Source organism: Lepidochelys kempii, chromosome 14, assembly GCF_965140265.1.
Source record: "Lepidochelys kempii isolate rLepKem1 chromosome 14, rLepKem1.hap2, whole genome shotgun sequence".
Classification (NCBI taxonomy): domain Eukaryota; kingdom Metazoa; phylum Chordata; order Testudines; family Cheloniidae; genus Lepidochelys; species Lepidochelys kempii.
The window spans coordinates 281,234-307,962 of NC_133269.1; the positions used below are offsets into that span (position 1 = coordinate 281,234).

At 45.9% G+C, this 26,729-nt stretch overlaps 1 protein-coding gene across 1 annotated transcript in view; it reads left to right on the plus strand.

Annotated features, from left to right (window-relative positions):
- The first annotated feature begins 1,912 nt into the window (after nt 1–1,912).
- Nucleotides 1,913–26,729, plus strand: part of FASN (fatty acid synthase) — a 91,061-nt gene continuing 66,244 nt past the window's right edge. Inside the window, exons 1-11 of the mRNA XM_073311577.1 lie at nt 1,913–2,359; nt 12,724–12,864; nt 13,766–13,918; nt 17,676–17,849; nt 18,797–18,997; nt 19,458–19,580; nt 20,335–20,450; nt 20,764–20,898; nt 24,350–24,809; nt 25,204–25,391; nt 25,930–26,119. Of these exons, the coding sequence (XP_073167678.1) occupies nt 12,738–12,864; nt 13,766–13,918; nt 17,676–17,849; nt 18,797–18,997; nt 19,458–19,580; nt 20,335–20,450; nt 20,764–20,898; nt 24,350–24,809; nt 25,204–25,391; nt 25,930–26,119 (1,867 nt within the window). The 5' untranslated portion in view covers nt 1,913–2,359; nt 12,724–12,737. The remainder of the gene's footprint in view (nt 2,360–12,723; nt 12,865–13,765; nt 13,919–17,675; nt 17,850–18,796; nt 18,998–19,457; nt 19,581–20,334; nt 20,451–20,763; nt 20,899–24,349; nt 24,810–25,203; nt 25,392–25,929; nt 26,120–26,729) is intronic.

The window sequence follows — 26,729 nt, forward strand, 5'->3', positions numbered from 1 at the left end:
GAAAAGGAGTACTTGTGGCACCTTAGAGACTAACCAATTTATTTGAGCATCCGATGAAGTGAGCTGCAACTCACGAAAGCTTATGCTCAAATAAATTGGTTAGTCTCTAAGGTGCCACAAGTACTCCTTTTCTTTTTGAGAATTGAGTTGGAGGCTGGGGGGCAGAATTAATTGGTGGAAGGGGATGTGCAAATGTGGGGGATGAGAGCTCATGCAGTATGGTCCAAAATCACCTGATGCTAATTCTCTCTCACACACACAGGCGTTGGCCAGGGGGCGTTCAAAAATCCAAAACACCAATATTTTTAAAATCGTGAATTTGGGGACTCTGATGTTATTTTTGATGTCTTGAGGTTGGTAATCTGTGATGCTCAGGAAGTCTGAGGAGATGGATAGGAGTGGCCTGTGACCACTCTAAGGGGGACTGCTAGGAGACAGTATACCCTCTGAATTGCACTGGTAGTGTGTCCCATGATCATGAATATGCAGAATCCATCTAAAAAAATTCTGGTTACAAGTAACCTTCATTTTCAGAGTTTGAAGCTAGGGAAGGAGTTATAGTGGGAGCCCTAAGGCCCTAGACCCAGAGACACCTGGGCTCCCTCAGTCCCTCTGCTGTGCTCCCTGACTCCCTTTGGATCAAGAGTTAGGAGCAGGTTGGAAGGAAGCAGGTGGCTGGGGGAGTTACAGCCTATGTTGGTTTTGGGAGAGGTGGAAGGAGGGGGAGGCACCTGGAAGGGAATGAGACTTCAATCTGGCCCAGGGCTCCAAAGGAGCACCTGCTTGCAGCGGGCACCGCCAGGTGTTTATGGGATCCAGGTTGCCCAAGGTAGCAGGCGCTCACTGGCTCTTAATGCTAACAGACGATCAAAAGGAAGCAAGAATTAACAAGCTCCTAGCCATGACACAGGGCTCAGTGAGAGCGAAAGTAGCTCGTCTCACCAGCCTCGTCCCTGCAGGGAGGAGAAGAAGGATGATCATTTTCAAGGAGTAACAGGCACTCTGGGCTCTGCTGCGTGGGGGCTTTAGGTCTCTCTCTAACTCCACTTTTCTCCCCATGGGGAGTACTGATCAGAGCCTTTCCTGGCTGTATACTGGGGCGAGGGGGGCGACGCCATCCCTGGCGCATGTTTCACCGCCCCAGTGCCTGTTTTCAGGTTTGAACTGTAATAACCTCCAGCGATCACACTCTGCGAGGTGAATGACCTGAAATAAGCCGCAATTCACAAGCGCTTCTTGCATCACAAGCGGCTTCATTTCCTAAACAGAGCCGTCCCCTCCGTGCATCACCACATCACCCTATCGCCTAGCAACGCCCCACAGGCCCAGGCACCGCAGGCGGCACCGTTCCCGCCCCCGCAGGGGAGGTCGCGGCCGGCGACTTCGCCCCCGAAACAGCCGCCCTCTACTTTGCAAATGGCAGAGGCCCGTGGCGGGAGAGCTCCCCCGGCCCGCCGGCGGCTGCTGCCCCGGCCCGCCTCCCCCGCAGCCGCGGGGTGCCCAGCCCGGCCGGCCCCGCGGGGGCCCCGCGCGTAGAAAGCACCAGCCCCGCCCCGTGTGTGCGCGCGACAGGGGGCAGACGCTGGGGGCGCCTTTCCCCGCGCTCGCTCCGGGCTCCTGCGGCCCCACACCGTGCCGGCTGCAGCCCCTGCGGCCGGCGGGGTGCGGGGGTCTCGGAGCAGCCTGGCCGGGGGGCCGCCTGGCCTGGCCCGGCCCGGCCCGGCCCGGCCCCGCTCCCCACGCGGCGCGTAGCGCGGGGAGGGAGCAGCCGGGACGGGTTCGTGAAAACCCTCCCGTGCCAATGCGGGTCCGCGGCGGGCTCCTCGCCGGGCCGTGGCCGAGCCCTTCACCCGCGGGGGCGGGGCGGGGCCGCAGAACAGCCCCCGGGAGCTCGGCGCCTCGGCTTCAGCCCTGTCCCGGCGGCCTGAGGGGAGGTTCCGCTGGGCGGCGCGGGGCCGCCCCCTTTGGAGAGGCTCCTGCGGGCAGGGCTGGCATCGCCCCAGAGCCGGCTCTCGGCGCCCAGCCCCGGCTCTCATTGGACTGCGCCGCGGAGCGAAGCTGTCAGCCCATGTGGCGTGGCCGCCGGAGGTGGCGGCTGCTTAAATAGCGCTGGGAGCCGCTGGGAGGCAGCGACACGAGCACGGAGCAGGCCGGTGCGACAGCCCCGCGTCCCGGCGCCGCCCGCCCGCAGCCCGCCCGCCGCCCGCGTGCCGCAGCCCACCCCCCCGCACGGCCGCTGAGCAGGGCTCCGGCGGCCCCCTCGAGACACGGGCCGGCTCCGCGGCAGTGCGCGCTCCGAGGCCGGGCTCCAGCCGCTCTGCCCCGCGCGGGCCCTTCGGTCACCGGCGCCGGGAGCCAGGTAGCCGCAGCGGGGTGTCGGGGTCTGGGACGGGGCCGCGTTGGGCCAGCGACCGCGCTGCCTCGGGGGAGAGGACGGGCGAAAGCGCCAGGAGCCCGCGGCTGGAGCGGAAGCGGCCGCCGGGCTCTCTCCGAGCATCGGGGCTCGGGCTGCCCAGACCAGCGAGGGGGCCAGCGCGCCTGAGCCGCCCCTTCCTCGCCCCTGCGGACAAGGGGATCCCGCCGCTGCCTCTCGGCGGGTTTGTGGCGGGGCCCGTCCCCTCGTTGGGCTCGGCTCCATCTTGCACCACTGATGACGGGGGAGTCTGTGTTAGAGGCATCAAATGCAGTTATCAGTATATTTAGTGTGTGGCTGTGTTCCTCCGTAAGCGTTCCCCAGACCCTTTCGGTAAATAGGATTGTACAAATAGGCGGCTAAACTATTCTTGTCTGAACATAAATTGGCATTTGCCAGCTGTAGATGCCGGTGAAAGCTTTGACTGTAACACGGATCTGATCTCAATCTATAGAGAGAGGCGGTGAAGCGCTGGAGTAGTCCTCTTCGGAGAGTCAGTGGTCATCTTAGAGATAATGTTCTGAATAAACACTGCACTGCCTCCTGCAGTATCCGTCCCTTTCCCCTCCCACATTAGTTGACTATTCATAGCTAGCTGAGAAGCTTTTACTTATTGAAATGTTCGTACAGTAATACAGTTTAATTTTGTTTAAAGATTTCAAAAAACGTGAAGTAAAATTAAGTGATTAGGTGCATTTGATTATCTATATTCGAAGTGAAGCTTGCTTCAGAGCTTTGATTTTGGAGCTATTCATCAAACGTGAGGTAGCAGCGGGGAAGAGGGGAGATGGAGGCTGAGCCCTTGCTGCATTGTGAACGTTCTGCATCCAGCCATTTTGATATCGGGCAGTGAAGACAGTTACACACGGTAAAGCCTGTTTCACAAGCAGATGCAGAGAGGGAAAACATTTTTTTTTCTTTTTCTCCTTAGCTTTCTCACCCTCGAATAATTAACACCTGTACATGTATTAATACATGCAAAGGGGACTAAGAACAATATATAAATAACATTGATTAAAACAAAAAGAAAAGGAGAACTTGTGGCACCTTAGAGACTAACACATTTATTTGAGCATAAGCTGAATGCATCCGATGAAGTGAGCTGTAGCTCATGAAAGCTTATGCTCAAATAAATGTTAGTCTCTAAGGTGCCACAAGTCCTCCTTTTTCTTTTTGCGGATACAGACTAACACGGCTGCTACTCTGAAACCAACCTTTGATTAAAACATACTCCCTGGCATATCCTTTGTGGCACTTCAGAGATTTTATTCATTTGGACATTGGAACTGAAATATTTAATTTCTTTTCCGATAGCCAGTATCTACAGAGAAATTTACTTAAAGTTTAGATCAATTTTTTTCCTTTCCATGTGTACTTTTGTGTGGTCTGAAAGTATAGTCTGTCATCTGCCCCACCTAATGGAGTCTTACACCCATCCCCTTTACCCCCCCCCCCCCCGTAGTTATGTAATTTAGTAGTACTAATTTAGTAGTTATGTAATTCTAGCTATTTAAAACTAGCTGCATGCATGGATAATACTAAAAACAGGAAGAAGATAGGCTTTTTATTGGTGGTTTTAAAGTACCAGAGGTAGGAGTTACGGAAGCCTTAAAGCCAAGAAATTTAGGGACTCCTAGATATCACAAGGTAACATCTGATGTTTGAGATATTATATTATAGTAGGCAGAAGGTCCCTAAAACTCAGCCCGTTTTGTTAATTCAGCCATAACCATTAGCAGATGTATTGGTTCGTCTCTCTTTATTCTAAGAATAGTAATGTTGTAAGCAAACCCCTGAGCTGGGTTTACAGAGATCCAGTCAGGTCTTCAGCCTCTCCTTGGAGTTCTAAACTTCTTGGGATGTACTGAAAACTAGCAACGCTTCTTCAAGGGCTTCAGGAAATGAGACTATCTTACATGAAAGTCAGTGTCCCCAGTAAAGGATTCTGAAAACTCCCACCAAGGGTCGATTTAGCTGAAGGATGTGAGATGATGGCCTCACCTGGGAGGTAAGTGTGCAGGTACACGTTTAAAATGATGTTTATACAGTGCAATGTTTTTGGGAATTAAATCTGGACGAATTTAGGGAAGCTAGCAGCACTTCCTGATAATCTAGGCATTTACAACACTATAATCATAATGCAGACTCAAAAGCCAGTAGTGAGTATATCCATTCATGATAAAAACACTCAAAATAACAGGTTTCAGAGTAGCAGCCATGTTAGCCTGTATCCGCAAAAAGAAAAGGAGTACTTGTGGCACCTTAGAGACTAACACATTTATTTGAGCATAAGCTTTCGTGAGCTACAGCTCACTTCATCGGATGCATTCATCGGAAGCTCACGAAAGCTTATGCTCAAATAAATGTGTTAGTCTCTAAGGTGCCACAAGTACTCCTTTTTCTTTTTACACTCAGAATAGTTTTTGTTTTGTTTTTTTTCTTTTAAGATATGGAAGCACCGTGTAGTTTTTTCCATGTTTTATCAAGCAATTGAAGGCATCCTTCCTAAGAAAAGGAACAAATCCAGTCTCTCAACAGAGACGATAAAAATTCTGTGCAGTATTAGATTTAGCAATAACAAATCCAGTTTAACAGTGGCTGAGAAACTGAACACTAGCTAAAATAGCCCAAATACAAGTACACCTTGATTTTTAGTTTTGCTGTCTTTTACAAAGATCTTTGAGAGGTAGGCTTTTTAAAAAAAAAAAAAAAAACTTTTCTACAATTGAAGTTCTAGGGAAATAAATTTTAGAAATGGGATCATATATTTATTTAAAATCAAATATTGGAAAATCTGGGTTTGCATGTAGTAAAACTTGGAAGTAAAAGCAAATCTTTTGCTAATATCCCTAATGAAGTAAACTTTGGCAAAGTCACAGAGAAAATGCCACTTGTATATAGGAACCAATTCTCTACAGATTCCTATAGGAACTCCCATTGCTGCCAGTGCACCTGCCACTGATGGAATGGGAAATAGAGGAATTCATCTAGTTTTTATGTCTTTGGAGTTTCACAAACTTGGCTATGAAAAGGATTATTTGTAAGGCCCTGCTCCTGCAACTGGTTCATGCAGGAGCATCCTCACTGAAGATAATGGAACTCCAATTTGGTGCAGGGGTCTGTGAGTCAATGGCAGGATCAGGGTCTTAATTTTGATGGGCTTGATCCATATAATCAGACCATAGATTACAGCTACTTTGACAGATCCCATTTTGAATGTGTATAAAAGATAGTGCATCAGGCAGAACAAGGGATTTCTGCAGTGGATTCTGTGTGCTTCCCCAGGAGACTAGCTCTGCAAGGAGTATCCCATCAAGTTTGGAAGGCCATTGAAATGCCATCTGGAGGCTTTGTAGGGGCTTCCCTCTCCCTTCACTGTACCCAAGAGGGATAATAGAACCATTAAATGAGGGTTTCCCACTGTAGCTGTATGCGGAGTGGGGAGAGCTCAGGCATCCAAGTAAGGGCTTTCTTTCACTTCCTTAAATAGCATAATAAGCTCAGTGGTCATACAAATGCATAATGCATTCTTGTAGAGAGAAACAGATTAAATGGGACTAGTGAAAAATAGACACACAGGTGCTAAACATGGAGCAAAGTAATGATTAACATTTAGTGATGAATTGGGAAGAGGTGCTAAGTGAGAGAGGTTCTTATAAGGGTCTGTTCTAGAACCAGAAGAGCTTGGTATCTTCATTTGTAACTGAGCATGTTAGTAATACTTGGCCAGTACGAAACTAGCAGGGATCAAATACATGGAGAACAAGATTAAAATATAGTATGAACTTGATATATTTGAGAAAAGGACTGAAATCAATAAAACTGTATAGAGGTTAATATGGGAAGCAAATAACCAAAGTACAAATATGAAATGATAAAATAGTGTGTACTAGTCAGTAATACCAAGAAAAAATGGTTGGTTATTATGGATGACAAGCTGAATGAGTCAGCAATACAACACTGATGCAAAAAAAATTGCGTAAATCAAGTGAGATGGTAATTCTCATCAGTGGTGAGGCTTCTATTGGACAACTGTTCAGATGAGAGTAGTGCTTTTCTAAAAATAACAGGCTGTTTGAGAAGAGTTTAGAGTAACAATGTCAGGGTCAGAGTAAAGTATGCCAAAATGTCAAAGATTGACAAAGTATGTTACGCTCACGTCTTCTAGACACCTCTTCATTGGAACAAAAGGACTGAACAAAAAGTCATAGATTTAAGATGGAAGGCGGGGAAATCAGACCCTCAATTAGACCCATCAAGATGGCATTAACAAACCTGAGAAACTGCCTAATCGTATTTGTCACCCTTGTTCTTCCCTCATCTTTCCATATTTAATTTGTTGTCTTCACTTATTATGTTTAATCTAAAGGTAAGTACAGCACTGAGGTGGGGGGAATGCACGAGGTATTCCCCCCCTATTTTACTATCCTATGTGTCCCTTAATGTAGCTGTAGAACTAATGCATTCTCATTCCTGGCCTCTGCCCCACTCTAAACTTTTTAAATGTGGATGCACCACTTTATCCAAATTAGACTGCAAATGCTTTGGGGCAACTTGTTGTGTAAATTGCCATACATAACTATGGTGCTGTATTAATAATGTTGGGAAACTTTTCAGAACAGTAGAGTGATGGAACAAGGTGCCAAGGAAGGTTCAGAATGAGTCGTAACTGGATATAGAGGGGCATCCAAGCTAGCCTTGACTATTGGGGATGCTTTAGAGTTAATGAGATCCTTTCCAAAGCAAAATATTCTGACTCTGCATCTTGAGGAGGCTCACTTAGTTGTCTCTTCTGGGTTTGTTTGTCTTTCTGGTATGGGCCTCTTCCTTTCACCTTGTCTATCTGTGCTATAGAGTATTCAGAGAGGGATTTCCCAACCTTAAGCAGATGCTGCTCACTCTGTTGCTGGGGAAACTCAGCATTGGCTTCTCTTTCACTCATTTGGGTTTTCTGTGATTTCCAGTCCACCAGCACTGCTGATTTCTTGTCTTCTCTCAGATCTCTCCTCCTTGTCCTGTCTTCCATTGAGATGGTTGTTGATTTTTCTCCATGGTTCACTCTGCTCTGCATTTAATTCTTTCCCCCCATTCTTCCATTGCATTGTCCACCCTGCCATCCCTTAGCCTTTACTTATCACTAACATCCACTTCCTCTGCTCCTACTCTTGCACTGCAAATAGTCTCTGGTGGAAACCCTGTGACCAGCCGACTTCCTCCACAACCAGTCTGTTCTTTCCTCCTTCAGTTCTGCCATCTTCTGAGCTAAAGAGCTCTACTTCTCCAATGTAATTGAATCCTATGCCTTTGATCCCAGCTGCTCTTTTGCCTCCTAACACTCCTCAAACCCTTCCTACCTCTTGCCTCCACTTCTCACTCTGCATGGAATCTCACTGGCTGCCTCCAAGCAAAGATTGACAAAATACAGTGGTGCTTCCCCCTCCCTACCTACAAATCTCTTCCCCCTCCCCCTTCACAAGTGCAGAAGTTTTTCCTCTGCTCTCCTCATCTAACTCCTCCACTTGCCCTAGTGACCCCATATTTTGACCTCCATCATGCCCACTGTCCTCTGGCTCTCTCCCCTCACAATACAAACATGCTCTACTCTCTCTCCCATCTTAAAAAAAAACTAACCCTTGACCCTATTTTCCTCTTTAACTACCACTCCTTCTCCCTTTCATCTCTAACTTCATTGAACCTTCTCTCTGCAGTGCTGCTCCTCCAGTTCCATCCTAAACTCTCTACAATCCAGCTTCCGCCCCTTGCACACCACTGAAACTGCTCTTGCCAAAATCTCTAATGATCTCTTTCTAGACAAAGCTCAGAACCACTACTCCATCCTCATCCTCCTTGATCTGTCAGCCACTTTTGATACAATCCATCATACTCTTCTTATTGAAATCTTGTCCTCTCTTGGCTTCTACAACTCTGTTCTCTCCTGGTTCGCCTAGTACCCCTCTCTAATCACTCCTTTGGAGGATTCTCCTAATCCCTCCTCTTCGCTCCACAACTTTCTGTGGGGGTTACACAGGGCTCTGTCCTTTGTCTCCTTTTTGCTCCCTCTACACCTTGGTCTGGGTAACCTCATCCACAGATTCAACTAGCAACTCTGTTCAGACAGTTTGCAAATCTAGCTCTCTACTCCATACTTGTCTCCTTCTGACTAAATTAAAATTTTGACCTGTCTCTCTGATATCTCCTCATGCATGTCTAGCTGACAGGTCAGTCTCAACGTGGCCAAAACAGGGGTCTAGAGGCCTCCCCCTCCTTTTTCAATCACTGGACAACACCACCATCTGGCCTGTCCCTTCTGGCCCATAATCTGGGTGTCCTCTTTGACTCAGAGCTCTTTCTAGGTTCTCACATCCAGACTGTTTCCAAAGCTTGAAGCTTTCTGTGTAACATCTAAGATATGGCCTTTCCTACTGCAACATCCTTCTCTCTGACCTTGACAAATGCAATTTTGTCCCGCGCATATCCATTCATAATGCTGCTACAAAGATTTGACCATGTCTCTTTGCATCCCCATGCTCTCCTCTGTTGCATCAAACATAAGCTGCTTGTCTTCATGTTCAAGGCCCTTCATGGCCTAGCCCTGCCTATCATTTCATTCACTATTGAGATGTCATCTCTTGCCTCCAATGGGTCAGGGATGCCAGCCAGCTTTTGTGACTGGTTAAATTTTCAAACAAACCCCTTTGTGCTTTCTCTCTCAGTGCCACTCATGCCTAGGAGGAGCTCTCTGTCAGTGTTTCCAAAGTTACTTTATCCTCCTGAAAAGTCTTTTTCCTTGATGCCAATGAAAAAATGGATGATGTTGATTGGGCTGCTAATGGCTGAGACCACTAGATCTATCACACTGAGTGTCCTTTTTTTGGTACTTCCCTGTCTATCTGTAGTTTCTTGTGTTTATACTTAAGTTCACAGAATCATAGAATATCAGGGTTGGAAGGGACCCCTGAAGGTCATCTAGTCCAACCCCCTGCTCGAAGCAGGACCAATTCCCAGTTAAATCATCCCAGCCAGGGCTTTGTCAAGCCTGACCTTAAAAACCTCTAAGGAAGGAGATTCTACCACCTCCCTAGGTAACGCATTCCAGTGTTTCACCACCCTCTTAGTGAAAAAGTTTTTCCGAATATCCAATCTAAACCTCCCCCAAGTTGTAAACTCTCTGGGGAAGGGTCGGTCTCTTTGTTCTGTGTTTGTACGGTGCCTACCACAGTGGGGTCCTCGTCCTTGACTAGAGCTTTTAAGCACTGTGGTAATACAAATAATAAAACTGACTTGCTAGGTTTTGTGAATGGAAATAATGAAAAATCTCCTGTTGAACTTAATTCGTTGGCATATTGTCACTGGCTTTTCTCATAAAGGGCATGATACAATGCCTATTGAAGTGGGAATCCCAACTCCCTCATTACATGATCAATTAATTTGTAGTAGTGTTTTCCAGGGAAGCAGTGGAATTTCCGTTGACCGAGGCATTTTACAGTAGGCTGGAAAGTTGAAAATGTCCGGTTAGGAGCAATTCTGGTTTTTCTCCCAGAGGGGTTGGACTTGATAAGCTAATAAGCCAGTTCCATTTCTGTGGGTAAGATCTGTGCTTTGGTTACACAAATATAAGTCTGGAGTAACTTTACTGACCTCTGTGGAGTTACTGCTGACTTATGCTCATGTAAATGAGATCTGAATATGTCCGTGTGATGATGTTTGTGTGTTTGGCCAGGCATCATCAAAAACCCTGCAACCAAGAGGGCTGAGCTTTTTGTAGGAGATTAATGCTCTCTGCATCTGCTGATCAATTCCAGGATCTGCTCTAAAATAGTGTACCTATCTACAAGATTGCTTCCAGTTATTTGGAAAGTGCGGTTCTGTCTGGGCAACAGAATAAAGTGCCTGGAGAGAAGAGAAACCCATTTGAATGGCTTTGCTCAGAAGCATCAATTTCACAAAACCAGTTTGCTTAGAGGTGTCTATTTTGTAAGAGTTTCTGAAATAGTTGGCAAAGGTGTCCAAAAAATTCTGAATCAAAGGCCTTTCTGAGCTGTGTTCATATATATACCATCTTTCTGTCAATGAGGAGAAAGCGTCATCAGCAAAACCAGAATTCTCTGCTTTTTTCATAGAGAACTTCTTGGATTTCAGTCTTATTTAAAATAAGAAAACAACTCCAGGTGCAATAATAATAGGCAAGTGCAAGTGAACAAAAATGACTTTTGCCATACTGGGCAACTATTGGCACTATAACCATGGGAAGGGTGATCAAGAACCAACACTTCTGGATGGGATCTTCCTAAGTGTTCTAGGAGCACACATCCCCTTGAGATTCAAGGTTTGGTTTTCAGTGGCCTTTGTGCTTCTAAGTCATTAGGTGTGGTGGTGTTTTTTTTGAAAATCCCACCCATTGACCCTACAGGGTATTTGTCTATAGCTATTAGTTAAATTGTTTTAAGTAGAGTTCACAGCCTTCAAGTACCTAATCTCCTGAATCCGTCTATTCCCTTAACTTCAAGGCTGACCATCCTTTCTGTCTATTAGAAGCTGTCCGGGGTGGGGGGGGGAAGCTCCTCCTTCTCTAATTTCATGTTACTACTTCAGATCAGCCTGCTAACTCCCTGTTTCTGGAGATGGGTTTTGAGCCCATTACCTAGTTATTATAGAATCATAGAATATCAGGGTTGGAAGGGACCCCAGAAGGTCATCTAGTCCAACCCCCTGCTCGAAGCAGGACCAATTCCCAGTTAAATCATCCCAGCCAGGGCTTTGTCAAGCCTGACCTTAAAAACCTCTAAGGAAGGAGATTCTACCACCTCCCTAGGTAACGCATTCCAGTGTTTCACCACCCTCTTAGTGAAAAAGTTTTTCCTAATATCCAATCTAAACCTCCCCCACTGCAACTTGAGACCATTACTCCTCGTTCTGTCATCTGCTACCATTGAGAACAGTCTAGAGCCATCCTCTTTGGAACCCCCTTTCAGGTAGTTGAAAGCAGCTATCAAATCCCCCCTCATTCTTCTCTTCTGCAGGCTAAACAATCCCAGCTCCCTCAGCCTCTCCTCATAACTCATGTGTTCCAGTCCCCTAATCATTTTTGTTGCCCTTCGCTGGACTCTCTCCAATTTCTCCACATCCTTCTTGACGTGTGGGGCCCAAAACTGGACACAGTACTCCAGATGAGGCCTCACCAATGTCGAATAGAGGGGAACGATCACGTCCCTCGATCTGCTCGCTATGCCCCTACTTATACATCCCAAAATGCCATTGGCCTTCTTGGCAACAAGGGCACACTGCTGACTCATATCCAGCTTCTCGTCCACTGTCACCCCTAGGTCCTTTTCCACAGAACTGCTGCCTAGCCATTCGGTCCCTAGTCTGTAGCTCTGCATTGGGTTCTTCCGTCCTAAGTGCAGGACCCTGCACTTATCCTTATTGAACCTCATCAGATTTCTTTTGGCCCAATCCTCCAATTTGTCTAGGTCCTTCTGTATCCTATCCCTCCCCTCCAGCGTATCTACCACACCTCCCAGTTTAGTATCATCCGCAAATTTGCTGAGAGTGCAATCCACACCATCCTCCAGATCATTTATGAAGATATTGAACAAAACCAGCCCCAGGACCGACCCTTGGGGCACTCCACTTGATACCGGCTGCCAACTAGACATGGAGCCATTGATCACTAAATAATAGTGCATTGACAGTTTTTAACATATAATAGCACCTAAAAACCTATATTGACTGTGTCAAATACGCAGTCGGATTCCTCAGTATGATCTGTGTAGAAATACTTCATTGGTGCTCCATTCAAGCACAGCAGTCAGCTTGCACGGATCACATCCCATTTCAGGATCAGGGCCGTGGATTGTAAGCTGCTTGCGGTAGGAACCGTGTCTTCGTCAGTTTGCACACCTTGAAGCATGCTGGTAGCATTCAATAAATGACTCTTCAAACGGGAGGGGGTATTTTCCTATCCCCTGATTGTGGCCTAGGAAGTAGAGATCATCAGAGCCTCTTAGTGTCTGTTGGGCAGGGAGGGAGGTAATTTTTATGTATGTATTTTTTTCTTCTTTTTGCAAATCCTGCTCTTATTTGCTTGAGAGGAGTAGTGTGCCCCCCCCCCTTTTTGTGTTTTGTTTTTTTTGTACCTATGGACTCCATAGACCATTCCAATGTAGGGGAGGATCTAACTTCTTACAGTGTATATTTGGGTACTGCCTCCTCCCTTCCTCAGCATGTTGGGCAACACAATGTGTTCTTTGCATAAATGTTCACTCAGCTAGTTGATTTGTGGATCTGACTTTTGTAAATTCCTTTTCCAGAGAGAAGTTAGGAGATGGAGGACGTGGTGATTGCAGGCATGGCAGGAAAGCTGCCAGAATCAGAGAACATGCAAGAGTTCTGGGAGAATTTATTCAATGGAGTGGACATGGTCACAGAAGATGATCGGAGGTGGAAGCCAGGTGAGCCCTGAGATTGTCTGCACTTGGGGTCTGAGCTCTCCAGATGAGCTCAAGTGTTCAAGGAAAAGAGCCCTCATAAGCAGGAAAACCCTGCCAGAGTTTGAGCTCATTTCTGATGTCCCTGAATTTCATGGCTTTTATCTCCTGCTTTTATAAGATTCCAACCTATATCCACTCTATTGTGGCCTGTGTCAGAGTGATAACCAAATAAACTTCATGGTGCTGCCTTACAGAAGAAAGTATTTTAGCGGTGCAGTTTCAACACTCATGCACCAGCAATGGTGTCTAGCTGCTATTAGCATCAGGCAGCAATGAGACTGACACCGCTGTTTGCTGGGTATTGGATGGGATCTCTGTGGGATTTGGGAGTAGCAAGATCACCTCAGTCTTTTGACTTATATCCTTGTTATAATGTTCTTGGCTGTCTGGTTGTCCATTGAAAACCCTTTTTCTAACTGAATGGATATGTACATGCCAGACACAACTGAAAGCTCTTGATCTGCAGATGTGGAAAGTGGCTTCTGTGTTTCTATCTGGTGATGAACTGGCACTACTCACGAGTCACAAACTGTGTTGCAAAAGCTGCTTGTTTATTTGGCAAAACTTGCCAGAGCATGAGTTTGCTTAGCAAAGCCAGAAATAGCAGCCAGTGGGGTTTAGTATGGAGACGTTTCATCAGGAACTTTACTCTTCTTACAATTATTCTTAAAAGGGTACTGAGGAGGTGGGAAAAGTAGATACCTTGTCAATCTGGTGCTGAAATGTAGAAATAGGGCATGACGTTCAGAATACCTACAACTGGCATGTGATTCCAGATTACACTTTGTCATACGATGGTCTCCTACCTAGTAAACACATTTTACATTGAAGTTGTCTTTAGTTAAATGTTTTTTCTCTTCAGGACTTTATGGGCTGCCCAGGAGAAATGGGAAACTCAAGGACATCAGCAAATTTGATGCCTCTTTTTTTGGGGTTCACCCCAAACAAGCTCACACAATGGACCCTCAGCTCCGCTTACTATTGGAAGCGTCTTATGAAGCCATTTTGGATGGAGGTAAGCAGCTGAACAACTGAATAGGTAAAACTGGATTTTAGTGTGTCTGAGATTTTGAAGAGAGTCTTGCACATGTCTAAGTAGAACTTTCATATAGAGTCTGAGAATTCTAGGGCTTTGACGGTAGAGAGAAGAGACCTGAGAACCGGTACAGGTAATACTTCAAAATTAAGTTCTCTTCCCTGGGGTCAGGTTTAGGAAATATCTCTAAAATGGATAGAAATGTCTGTCTGGGGTCCACGTGGAGCAGCTTAATGCTTCTCTAATGCTTGAATTGCCATGTTCTCTTGATCGCAGTTTGCTGAACCCTCTGCATCCAGAAAAATTTTCCCATTGCCCTACTTCCATTATATTCTGCTAAAATGGAGATAGAGTTTCTAGGGTAGCGAAGATGATTGGGGGTGGGGAAGGGAAGGAGGAATTAATATTAATCCTCATTAAAAGTTCCAAAAGAATGGCAGAATGTACAGTGATGTGTTCGTGGGTATCTGCTTAGTTCAGAGAAAATATGTGGAATTGGATTCAACTTCCATAATTCTCTTACTCAGGAAATTAGTTCTCAAAAATTGTTGCCTTCCCTTGTTCCATCCCTGCCAGTATCTGGAACCTTTAGAAATTTTAATGATATCTATTCTTTTAAAAAAGCTTTTTCTCTAAAATTGAATGGATTTAGTGTTTTGAAAATGATTCCCAGTGTGACACAGCCAGGAACAGTCCTCAAGACACCAGAAACTTTCCACCTGTATCTGCGGATACAGACTAACACGGCTGCTACTCTGAAACCTTTCCACCTACAGCTCTTATTATTTATTTGTATTAACACTATGCCTAAGAGCTCCAATTATGGTCCAGGACCCTATTGTGCTAGGTGCTGTACAAACACAACAAAAAGATGGTCCCTGTCCAGAGAGCGGACAAGACAACAGATGGATACAGACAGACTACAGGGGAACAATGAGACATTACTGGTCGTCGTTATAGGCATTGGTCTCTGCACACCAGCAGCCCAAATGTTGTCCGTTGTAGGTTTTACAAACAAGAGAATTATAAGGAGGACAATGAGTTAGTTTTGTGGGTATTTACAGGCAGCTCCTCCCAAACATGAGTGGCAGCATGAGAGAAAGCATGAAGGTGCCTGTTTGAAAATGTAACAAGTGGCTGATTGAGGCTGGCACCATAGGCCCAGCAGAAGAGGAGTTGGCCTTTCACTGTCAAGGCCCTTCCTGGCCTCAGTATTGAAGGAGAAAAGTAGGAGAGGAGGTGAAAGAAGGCATCTGGTTGCTCCGTCAGTGCACCTCATTCTGCAGGACTCCTGGTTCTATGTTATCAAAAGGTTTTATTTCTGTTTGTTGAGTCAAGACTTGAGGATTCTGCCATGTATGTTCTGTGGCTCTCTAGAACGCTTGCAGATGTCTTGTAAAATATTAACATCTTTTTAAGGCCTTAAAGATGTTTTTGTTTGTTTTTATTTTCCTTGCTAGTGATTAGGTGTCTTTCTCCCTTTTTAAAACAACTGTACTTCAGATCCCCACACGCTCTGGCCCTTTCCTTCCTTACCCTTCAACCACATACATGTTTCAGCTCTTGTTCTCTGGGACTTACTTTTAGCCTCTTTAAGCCCTGGTCTACACTAGGACTTTAGGTCGAATTTAGCAGCATTAAATCAATGTAAACCTGCACCCGTCCACACGATGAAGCCCTTTATTTCGACTTAAAGGGATCTTAAAATCGATTTCCTTACTCCACCCCTGACAAGTGGATTAGCGCTTAAATCGGCCTTGCTGGGTCGAATTTGGGGTACTGTGGACACAATTGGACGGTATTGGCCTCCGGGAGATATCCCAGAGTGCTCCATTGTGACCGCTCTGGACAGCACTCTCAACTCAGATGCACGATTGTTTGCCATTGCTCTGACGCAGGGAGGGGCGACTGAGGACACGGCTTACAGGGTTGGCTTCAGGGAGCTAAAATCAACAAAGGGGGTGGCTTTACATCAAGGAGTATTTCAGGCAGGACTTCACGGAGGATTCCAATAAGAAATGGTGCACCTAAGTTACTGTTCTTATTGGAACAAGGAGGTTAGTCTGGCCTCTGATTGATACATGGCTAGATTTACCTCGCTGCACCTTCTCTGTGAGTGACTGCAGTGTGAGCTAGAAGAATGAGTCCCCTAGACAGGGGAGGGGGGGAAGCAAATGAGTACAAAACAAGTCTGGTCTATTTCTTGTTTTGATCCACTCCATCTATCTTTTACATCTTTGGCTGGCAGCAGACGGTGCAGAAGGACTGCATGCCATCCACATCTCATGGCTGCTTGGCAGAAGGTGGTACAGTACGACTGCTAGCAATCCGTATCGCCTGCCTGCTCACCATAAGACGGTTCAATAGGACTGACTGCAGGACTAAAGAGAATGACCTGGTCAAGTCACTCCAAATTTAGTCCCTGCGCCCATGTCTGCCCAGGTGCTCCCAGCCGATGTGGCCAGGAGCACCTCGGACACGACGAGGACGGCTACCAGTCATATTGCACTGTCTGCTGCCAGAAGGCAATGGGTTGCTGCTACTGTGTAGCAATGCCTTACTGCGTCTGCCAGCACCCAGGAGACATAAGGTGACGGTTACCTGAGCGGGCTCCATGCTTGCCGTGGTATGGCGTCTGCACAGGTAATTCAGGAAAAAAGGCGCAAAACGATTGTCTGCCCTTCCTTTCACGGAGAGAGGGAGGAAGGAAAGGGGGGCCTGACGATATGTACCCAGAACCACCCGCGACAATGTTTTAGCCCCATCAGGCATTGGGATCTCAACCCAGAATTCCAATGGGCAGCGGAGACTGCGGGAACTGTGGGATAGCCACCCACAGTGCAACGCTCCGGAAGTCGACGCTAGCCTCGGTACTGTGGAAGCACTCCACCGAGTTAATGCACTTAGAGCATTTTCTGTGGGGACACACACACTCGAATATATAAAACTGATTTCTAAAAAAACGACTTCTATAAATTCGACCTTATTTCGTAGTGTAGACATACCCTAAGGTATGTCTTCACGTGCAGAGCTAACCAGGGCTTTTTTCCTAAATTTTAGTGCAAGCCCCCTACTATCCACACACAAACCTTATTACTTGGGTTTATGTATGGTTTGAAACTAGGCTTGCTTAACTGGCTGGGGAGTATAGGTTAGCACCCTTGTTTCACTTAAACTTGGGCTTAACCTGCCCACTTTGCAGTGTGGACTCAGACTGCAATCTGGGTTATAGAACTTGGGTTCTAATAGTCCTCCAATGCCTTTCCATAATTCCTGGGCGCTAGATGTTTCTGCCCTTCTACCTACTCCCTTCTCCTGCACAGAACTCTCTTACCAGTTTATATACACCCACCTGGTCAGCATCTAAACCCCACATTCCATGCAGCCTGCTCTTTCTACACAACACTCAAACAGTACGTGACTGATTATAGAGATGCCATCCCAGCTAGCTGCACTGAGGCTGACATCAAGTTCTGGTGGACCTTTGCTGTGAAATCAGTGAGGTCCATGAGTTGAGGAGGTGTACCTGAAATAATCACCATCTGAGAATATCTCAGAGGCTGGCAGAGGAGGGAATTAAGCAGTTGGCAAATCAGTGCAGGGAGAGAATTATGCTGTTCCATAATCATGGAATAGCTGCAAAACCTCTGGTGCCAAATGCACCTAATCTTGCTAGTTTTGTCCTTCAATTTGAGGTTGTGCTTGGTGTATAATCTGCCTTCTGATGTCCTCTCAGGTATTAATCCAGCTGCCCTACGTGGCACAGACACAGGTGTGTGGATAGGCGTGAGTGGATCAGAAGCTGGTGAAGCATTTAGCCAAGACCCTGAACAGCTGCTGGGTTACAGTATGACCGGCTGCCAGCGTGCTATGTTTGCCAACAGAATTTCCTACTTCTTTGACTTAAAAGGTAAGTGTTTGAGGGCTCTGTAATGCTGATGAGTAACAGCAGTTTGGCAATACTAATAGTATAGTATCCAGTGTGTGGTAGGTACTTACACAGACATGAAGACATAGCTTTCTCATCCAGGAAGGGGCCATGTATGGTACGTGGGGAAACTGGAATCCATGAATATGGTGTGACTAGGCAGCAAGGCTCAGCATGCAGACTTAGTGCTTGAGGTCTGGGTCGGAGTAGTTGGTACTCTTCTGAGAAGAGGATGATGGTGGGAAGACCTTCTGGAAAAGAGGTGTGCTACTTTGGGAGTTTTTTGCTTGTTTATACAGTCACTTGATGGAGGGCAGTTTAGAAACTGGCCCACAGATGTGTGGTTGGGGGAAGACTCACAAAGGGAGCAGTTAGCTCTGTAGCTTAGGCAAAGTAAAGGAGGTGAGGAGGGCATCAGATAGGGGTGAGGGTGAAGGAATAGGCAAGTTTTGTACTGTGCACAGCCTTAAAGGCAGGGCAGAGCATGAGGAAGTCTGGGTATGGAGGTGGTGGGCAGATTATAGGAGAACAAGGCTAGGGCCAGGGAGGAGGAGGAGGCTGCAAGTGGGAGAAATAATCAAGCCAGGGACAAAGGATTTTAGCGGTGGGAATGGAGAAATGGATGAGTCCTTCCTGAGACGATGAAATGCCTGTGGCTTCTGTACATAATGCTGTTCATAAACAAAGTGGGAAAGGCACAGTTTGGCCAAACCAGCCTTTCTTGGGGTCAGCAGGCAGGGAGGGTAAAGTTGTCAATGCATTGGGATACTCTAAACTTTTATCTATCACTTGATCAACTTCTTTAAAGATCCTAAGCTCCAGTCGCTGGAGAGCAGAGATGGCAGGTCCTGAACAGCAATTATAGGAAACAAACAGAAGGAAATGATTTGACTTCGGATTTTATTTTATTTCATTTTTTTTCCCCCAAGGACCAAGCATGGCCATCGATACGGCATGTTCCTCTAGCCTCATTGCTTTGGAAAATGCTTACAAGGCAATTCATCATGGAGAGTGCAATGCAGCCCTTGTAGGAGGCGTCAACCTCCTATTGAGACCCAACACTTCTGTTCAGTTCATGAAACTTGGCATGCTTAGTCCTGACGGTGCCTGCAAGTCCTTTGATGCTTCAGGTAAGGGATTAGGTCCAAATCACATTGTGCTCTGTGAGAGGCAGCCAGTGTTCCTTCCTCCAGGGAATCTATATTGAAACAGAAAAGTGGATAAACTCTTCTGTCCTTGCTCATGTCTTTTGCTACAAACAATGGAACTGCCAAGGGCTGCACACTCAATAGGAACATAAAAAATTATAAGGATGGGAAAGGAAAACATGGTCCATTTCCCTACATTGGGGCAGGGGGCAGACAGGAATGTCATGCTGGAAAGTGTTCCAGGGCTTCATAGACCAAGAGGGAGAACCTCTTTAAGTCTGATATTTAGCTGAACTTGTCTGTCATGCCTTTCTAAAGGCATGATCATTCTTTTGAGGCTCTTCAGGAATGACACTGTAGCGCACAGTACTTCACTGTTTTGTCATATGCAGGGCTGTCTGGATTTCTCTTTGCTTTTATTTCATTCTTCCTCTGCCCACAGGGAATGGCTATTGCCGCTCTGAAGCTGTAGTGGTCATTCTCATGACCAAGAAATCCATGGCCAAACGGATTTATGCCACAATAGTCAATGCAGGGAGTAACACTGATGGTTTTAAGGAGCAAGGTAGGTCTCAAATCTCTGGGAGACCATGAGATACTAGTGTTCTTTTCAATGTTTATCCCAAGAACAGCGGGTTTGAGGCTTTTGCTAACTCTTCTGGAGTTTCCCTTTTTTGGGGTTTGGGAGATCCGTTTCTCCTGATTAGTGGAAAATTCTGACCCTCTCTTGTCATAAGTGAATCTAGTTAAATGGTTAGCACTTTATTCCATATGAAGGTAACAGGAGGATGTTCAGCTGATCAACTTTGCTCTCCCCAGGGGTATCCCAGTGATGTTACACTGGCTAAGTTGCAAATTATTGGCATTATGATGGGAAAGGAGAGGATACAAAAAATTACTTTTCCTTCTCCCTGAGAGCTTCAGTTCCATGAGCACTGCTCAATCTAGTAGATGGTTGATGAGAAGAAGCCTAGGGTCTTTGATATTAAAGTTTAAATCCTACAACTTCAGTTTCGTTCCAGGACCGGCCTTCCCTTTTCCCCTTCCTCTCACTGAGAGATTGACTTGTTGCAGTTTTAGTGCTGGAAACGTGAGCATAAACCCTAAAAGTATATTTGGATCTCCCTCAGAAACCTAAAAAGAAAAGGAGTACTTGTGGCACCTTAGAGACTAACAAATTTATTTGAGCATAAGCTTTCGTGAGCTACAGCTCACTGCATCAGATGCATTCAGAAACCTAGTAATCCTAATTAATGAACAGGTTGCTGAAACTTTGCTCCCAGATGGGAATGGGTAATTGATAATGATTCTTGTTCCAGGCGTGACATTTCCCTCTGGAGAGATGCAGCAGGATTTGGTCAGTTCTCTATACAAAGAATCTGGGATCCTCCCTGAAGAAGTGGAGTATGTAGAAGCTCATGGTACAGGCACCAAGGTTAGCATAATTTTACCATTGTCTCCTATCTCTGTGTCTCTTCCCCTTTCCCTCCAATTTTAGCATCCTTTCCTTTTCTTTCCTTTCAATTTCCTTCCTCTCTCTCTTCTCCCGCGCACCCCCCTATTCTTTCCAATTTAACTGGAAGGAGCTAGATTTCCCATTTCTAGCTATTCCCTTCACAATCCTTGGTGGTTGTGGGGTTTGGTTTGTTTTTAGCCTAGAGACGTTGGGACAGGGGCTCTTCTGCCAACTTCATGTTGTGCATGCTTAGTATAAAGTATCATTCTGACTTAATTTCCTTTTCTGTTAGGTTGGGGATCCTCAGGAAGTGAATGGCATTGCAAATATTTTCTGTCAATTAGAGCGAGAGCCATTGTTGATTGGATCAACCAAGTCAAACATGGGTCACCCAGAACCTGCCTCTGGGCTTGCTGCACTAGCCAAGGTAAGACATTGTTTCTCAACTATTACATCTGTAGATATCGTGCCTTGTGCACTGACCCATTGTGGAATTTAGCTCTGGTGGAGAGAGAGAGACTAAGGAGGTTGTCTCATTAACCAGGCAGCCCATTCTGCTATTGCCTCTTGCCTCATTTGAAGGTTTTCATAAAGGCTCCAAATGCTCTACAACAAGCAGGATCTAAATTCTTAGACCGAGACCTGACTGTCTAGTCTCTCTCTAGTCCTAAAGTCTGCAGACACTTAAATTGCATTGAGAACAGAGGGTTCTTTATTAAATGGCTAATTGTCATTACTGTATTTCTTAGTGAGTTTGATATTCAATTATTTTATGCATCACTATGAAAAGCTGTGACATAACTTGATGAGGGTGAGTTTGGGGCACTTGGCACCTAGGAAGGATGGCAAGCAGCTTGGGTTGTTGGTGCTCAGGAAGTGGCTGGAAGTTTTTGTATTGGGTAGGGGATGCATCTTTTTCCCCCTGCTCCCATGTCACTTGTGGGCAAGGGTTGAGGTGATTTCAAGTGAGGGGTGGTGGGGGAGCAGACACAGGTTTGAACTCCCAGTTGGCTCAGAGCAACCAATTGGCCCACACATGCCCCATTATCTGCTACTGTAGCCAACACTGGTGGATGAGTGTCTGCTAAACTACTCAGCAGAGTGCTAGCTAACAGTGTTTGACAGTTAGCCGTGAAGCCTAGTGATGACAATTTAACATGGCCACATAAATGGAAGCAGCACAGTCTGTCAGAGTTATTGTTTCAGGCTAAGGCAAATATTGTGGTGGTTATGTTCAGGTCACGCTGAGAGGATTTTCTTTGTTGCCATATCTAGGAACTGCGGTCTTGTTTTCTAAATGAAAACTTGCATTCTTAAGCTCTATTCTGAGGCATTGGATGAGTTCTGCAGTAAGTGAAGTGGTCACAGAATCATGGAAAACATGGGAGCCTGTCCCTGCTACATTGTACTGAAGGCCTGTAAATAGCTTGGTTATCCTAGTTATACTATGGTCTCTGTTTTACCAGAGTGGATTTTTGAACTCCCTGGCACAGTTCCCTGGTCTCCAAGATACTTCTTGGTGAGGTGGAGCAGAACGTAGACTTGGTGTTGGTCTGAGAGACCTGACTTCTTCATGAGGGTCTCTCAGCCAAGTACACTATCTGTCGCTGGCCCTGTGTCCATTCCATTGCATGAGGCCATTCAGCCTCTGACAGTGACTCCATAGAAGTCCTTTGGATTTCTCCTGTGGGACTGAGCTGGGCTCCTCCAAACTCCCCAACTGATGTCGATCCGAGGTGACAGCTCCAACCTAAGAGCCCTTAGTGCTGGGCTCACTGTCTCTGTAATGGAGCTCAAGGTGTACTCCAAGGATTCTCTGATATGAGAACTCTCTCCTACACTGACCAGACCTTCAGTAGTTAAGCCAGAAGGTAGGTCTGTACCCTGTTGGTAGGGATTTCTGCCACCACTACCCCTCTGCAGCTTGTGCTTAGTGGGGATATTGTGGTTTCTTTTCAGATTATATAAATGTTTTAGTTTTGTGGTAAACCTAGAAGCTGCAGTCAGGATCAGGGCCTCATTGTGCTAGACACAGAGACAGTCCCTACCCCCAAGATCTTACAAGCTAATTAAAGATGCAACAAGTGGCTGTAGTGAACAATTGGAAGGAACATCCCATGGCAAGGACCCATTCCCATCTCTTTATGTGGTTGAGCTGTACTGCCCACCCACTTTTTACAGTGTAATTACATCTGACAAATAAAATAGGACATAGAAGTTTGTAAATAATAGTAGCCCATTTAATTCCACTCCATGCTGTCCCCAGCCTCCTTCCCAATGGCTTTTAAACAATCCAGTAAAAACCCTTTGTAAGGGATTATTCCTAACAACCTCCCCTCCTCCAGCCCCATGAGTTGCCTCCTTCTAGGGAGCTGAATCTAGTACTCATTAAGTTGATAGCAAGCATCTCCCAAAGGTTCAGTTGAAATAGAAACACCATTTGGCCATCAACACTGCTTTCCTAGTGGTGGAAAGTCAGAGATAAAAGCCACAATGTCTTACTTCTAAACCTCCACTTTAACTGGGCCCATATGGATAAAGTAGTTCTATGCTCATGGTCTATATTAATGAAAATGGCTTTGAATTCCATCTTACCCAGTTCAGCATGATAGTCTTCCCTAAATCACCTCCCATGGCAGCAGAATCTAGGCTGAGGAGTTCAGATACCAGTGTTTAACTAACTGCTATCCAGGGAAGACAAAATCCCGTATATAATTCCACTTACATAGTTTGTCTCTGGGGGAGCCTAGTGGGTGCACACGCTAATCCTTTCTAAATTCTTCAAATATGTTTGAGTATGACCTTGCAGGTGTATAGGCATCTGCGATAAAACACTAGACCAGGTCCACAGCAGCCTTCTCAGCTTGTACAGGGAATGTTTCCATCACTGAGAGTTGGAACCCAGAAGACTTTGTAGTCTTGTTTTCTTGACTTGGCGTCCAGATCTGATACTCAATTCAGGAAAATAATCCTATTATCACTGTCTGTCTCTCATCAGAGCCACCTCCCTTGAGGGTTGTTTCTGAACAGCAGGGGGATGTTGGTTGGGGCCTGAGGACACTGCAGTAATACCAATAACTGGTGTGGTTTTGAGGCGGCAGCTGCTTGTATAATTTCTGGCCGGAACTGCCTGTGCCACAGGGGAATATTTGCACAGCCTCAATACCTGTCCTTCCCCAGGAGCTCCCGTCTTGGGGTTGAGTGCATACATAACCATGAGTTGGGAGTCGTTTTTGCTTTCAGTCTGTTTGAAACAGGTGGGTTACTTCATAACTTTTCTTTCATGCTGGCCCTGTACCTCGATCGGAAAAACATGCAGAGCAGGACAGAGACTCCTTTAGCTAGATCTGTCAGTCTGGGAATAGCTTTCTCATACAGCAGAGAAAAGGTAGAAATGGGAGATTTGGTGACGGTAAAGAAGAGGATTGGGAGGCACCATGGGAGGAAGGAAAAAATGAGCTGGGCAGTGCAGATTTTGTGGAGGGATGAGCTGAGAGTGAGGGGAGAAGGGGGGTGATATTCCTAGCACACTGGATTCACTTGTCAAGTAAGACAGCACAGTCTACTGGGTAGAGTGTGGACAGAGAGCTGTGACTTCAGAATTATCATACTAGCTCTGCTAGTGACTTCCTGTGTGGCCTTGATTTATCTAAGCTACTTAGTCTTTCTGTGCCTTAGTTTCACCATCTGTAACATGGGGACAATAGTACCTATTTACCTATTGTGAAGTGTTCTAAAATCCAATATAGTGACCAAAGGAGCCATCTAAGTGCAATTCTATCTTATATACTCAGCCATTTGTAGAACAAAACTAAAAGGTGTATGTTAAAACAAAAAAATCTAAGCCATAATTGTTCTGTTCTGCTCTATCTCTCCAGGTGATTCTCTCTCTGGAACATGGGCTGTGGGCTCCAAACATTCATTACAACACCCCAAATCCAGAAATTCCAGCCTTACAAGATGGTCGTGTCCAGGTGGTTGCTAAACCAACCCCAGTAAAAGGAGGCCTTGTCAGTATCAATTCTTTTGGCTTTGGAGGTTCTAATGTCCATGTCATTCTGAGACCAAATAAGAAGAAATTCTACCCTCCGGAGATGCACAATTTGCCACGACTGGTCCAAGTTTGTGGCAGGACACAGGAAGCAGTGGAAATGCTAATAGAGCAAAGCAGAAGCCTGAGGGAGTACAGCTCATTTGTGAGCCTGCTCAATGATATCTCTGGGATCCCTATTTCATCCATGCCCTACAGGGGCTACACCTTAATTGGCAGTCAGAGTGACATAAAGGAGGTTCAGCAGACTCAAACATCTGGGAGGCCCCTCTGGTACATCTGCTCAGGTAATTCCACTTTAAGGTGGATCAGACTCTTATCTGTTCTGTATCTTTGGAAGCTTGAGGCTGTCTGTTGATTCTATGCTCTGTTCCTTGATCTGCTTAGTTTTGTGGTATGTGCACTAAGATTTTTTTTTCAGGCTCTCCTGTTTACTGCATTGATCATGTGGACTATCTGCAGATAATCCTCCACCTAATACAATTTCCCTTCTCCTGGTAACAAATCCTAGGAGACTGAAAAACAGAGCATCATGTTCACTGTGGGGATTTGAGGTCTGCAAGATGTTCTCCTAGACTGAATTCTTCTTATATCTTCCCTGTGCTAGAGCAAATGCTCAGCTCTCCCTACCCATGGCCATACTGCCATGAGCAAGGCTCATGTTCTCGTCTCATCCCACAGGCATGGGAACACAGTGGAAGGGGATGGGCCTTAGCCTGATGAAGCTTGAGCTGTTTCAACAGTCCATCTTGCGCTCCGATAAGGCTCTCAAGGACACTGGACTGAAGGTGTCTGACATGCTTCTGCACGCAGATGAGAACACGTTTGAAGATGCTGTTCATGCATTTGTTGGCCTTGCTGCTATTCAGGTAAGGGTGAAAGCTGAGGCCCTTTCCCAGTTTTGTTCCAAGTGTGTCTGCTTGACCACTAATACTGCCTTTGTCATTCAGCTCCTGATCCTTCTAATAGTCTTGTGTAAGCTGCTAAGGAGCACGCCTGATGTGCAAGCCAGGTTTGAGTGTGCCTTTGGCATTGTTAGGAAATGTGTATATGTGCTGTGCTTACACGGTCTTAGGGCTGAGCATACAGTGCAGTTGTGGGCAGTTCCACCTCCACCGCCCAGGAGCAGCAGCAACAGCAGTAGTGGCTTGTGGGAGTGGGAAGACAGTGGAAGGGACCTGAAGAAGAAGAAATTTCGTGGGGGGGGGAGGCACTTGGATCCTTCCACTTCCTCCATTTAGGGCCAGAACTCTGTTTGGAGGTGAGGGGTAGGAAGCAGCAGTAAGATTAGGAAAGGACTTTGCTCTGAGGAGGGAAGCCTATTTTGGCATTTCTAATATGCCTATCACAACCATCCCAGATGTATGGCATCTGATGTGACGTTGGTAATACTGTTTTTCCTCATAGATTGCGCAGATTGACATGCTGAAGGCCATGGATCTGCAGCCTGATGGAATTGTTGGTCACTCAGTAGGAGAGCTGGCCTGTGGCTATGCAGATAACTCCTTAAGTCATGAAGAGGCCATTCTTGCTGCCTACTGGAGGGGGCGGTGCATCAAAGAGGCCAAACTACCCCCAGGAGGAATGGCTGCTGTTGGTAGGTAGCTAGGAGCATATCATTTCCTAGGTGGCTAATATCCCTGTACATGCATGGGTGCACGCGCGTATGCATGCGCGTTTGCTCTCTCTCTCCTGTCTTGTTTGTTAATTGTAATAAACTGATTCCATGAGAGGCTGTAAACTTGGGCTGTCTGACATGACAGTGGGGAAAGTGGGTGGGGAGAGAAATCTTTGTTTAAAGCTGTTCAGTTTTTTTAAAAAATCACCAATACTTCTAAACTCTTATAGGTCATAATTTGACAACGTGTTCATCTTCCTGGTTACATGTTGGGATGTATTAAAAACAAACCAAAAAAAGCTAGAAAATACCAGAAGTACTATAATACAAATCAGTGGTAACCCCTCACCTGCAGTACTGCCTGGTTCTTGTCACTCTCTCAAAAGCAGAAGTAGAGAGGGTTCAGAGATAGGTGGGTGACAAATAATTAGAAGCCTGGAAGAATTGGTTTGTGGAGTTTTTTGGTATGATGGAGTGAAAAGGTTAGGACAGTCTAATTTATAGAAGACACAAAAAAAGGACAGGGTGGCTTTTTTGTTATGCTTCAAGAACCAAAACAGATCTCCTAGAGAAGTTAAATTGGGCACTC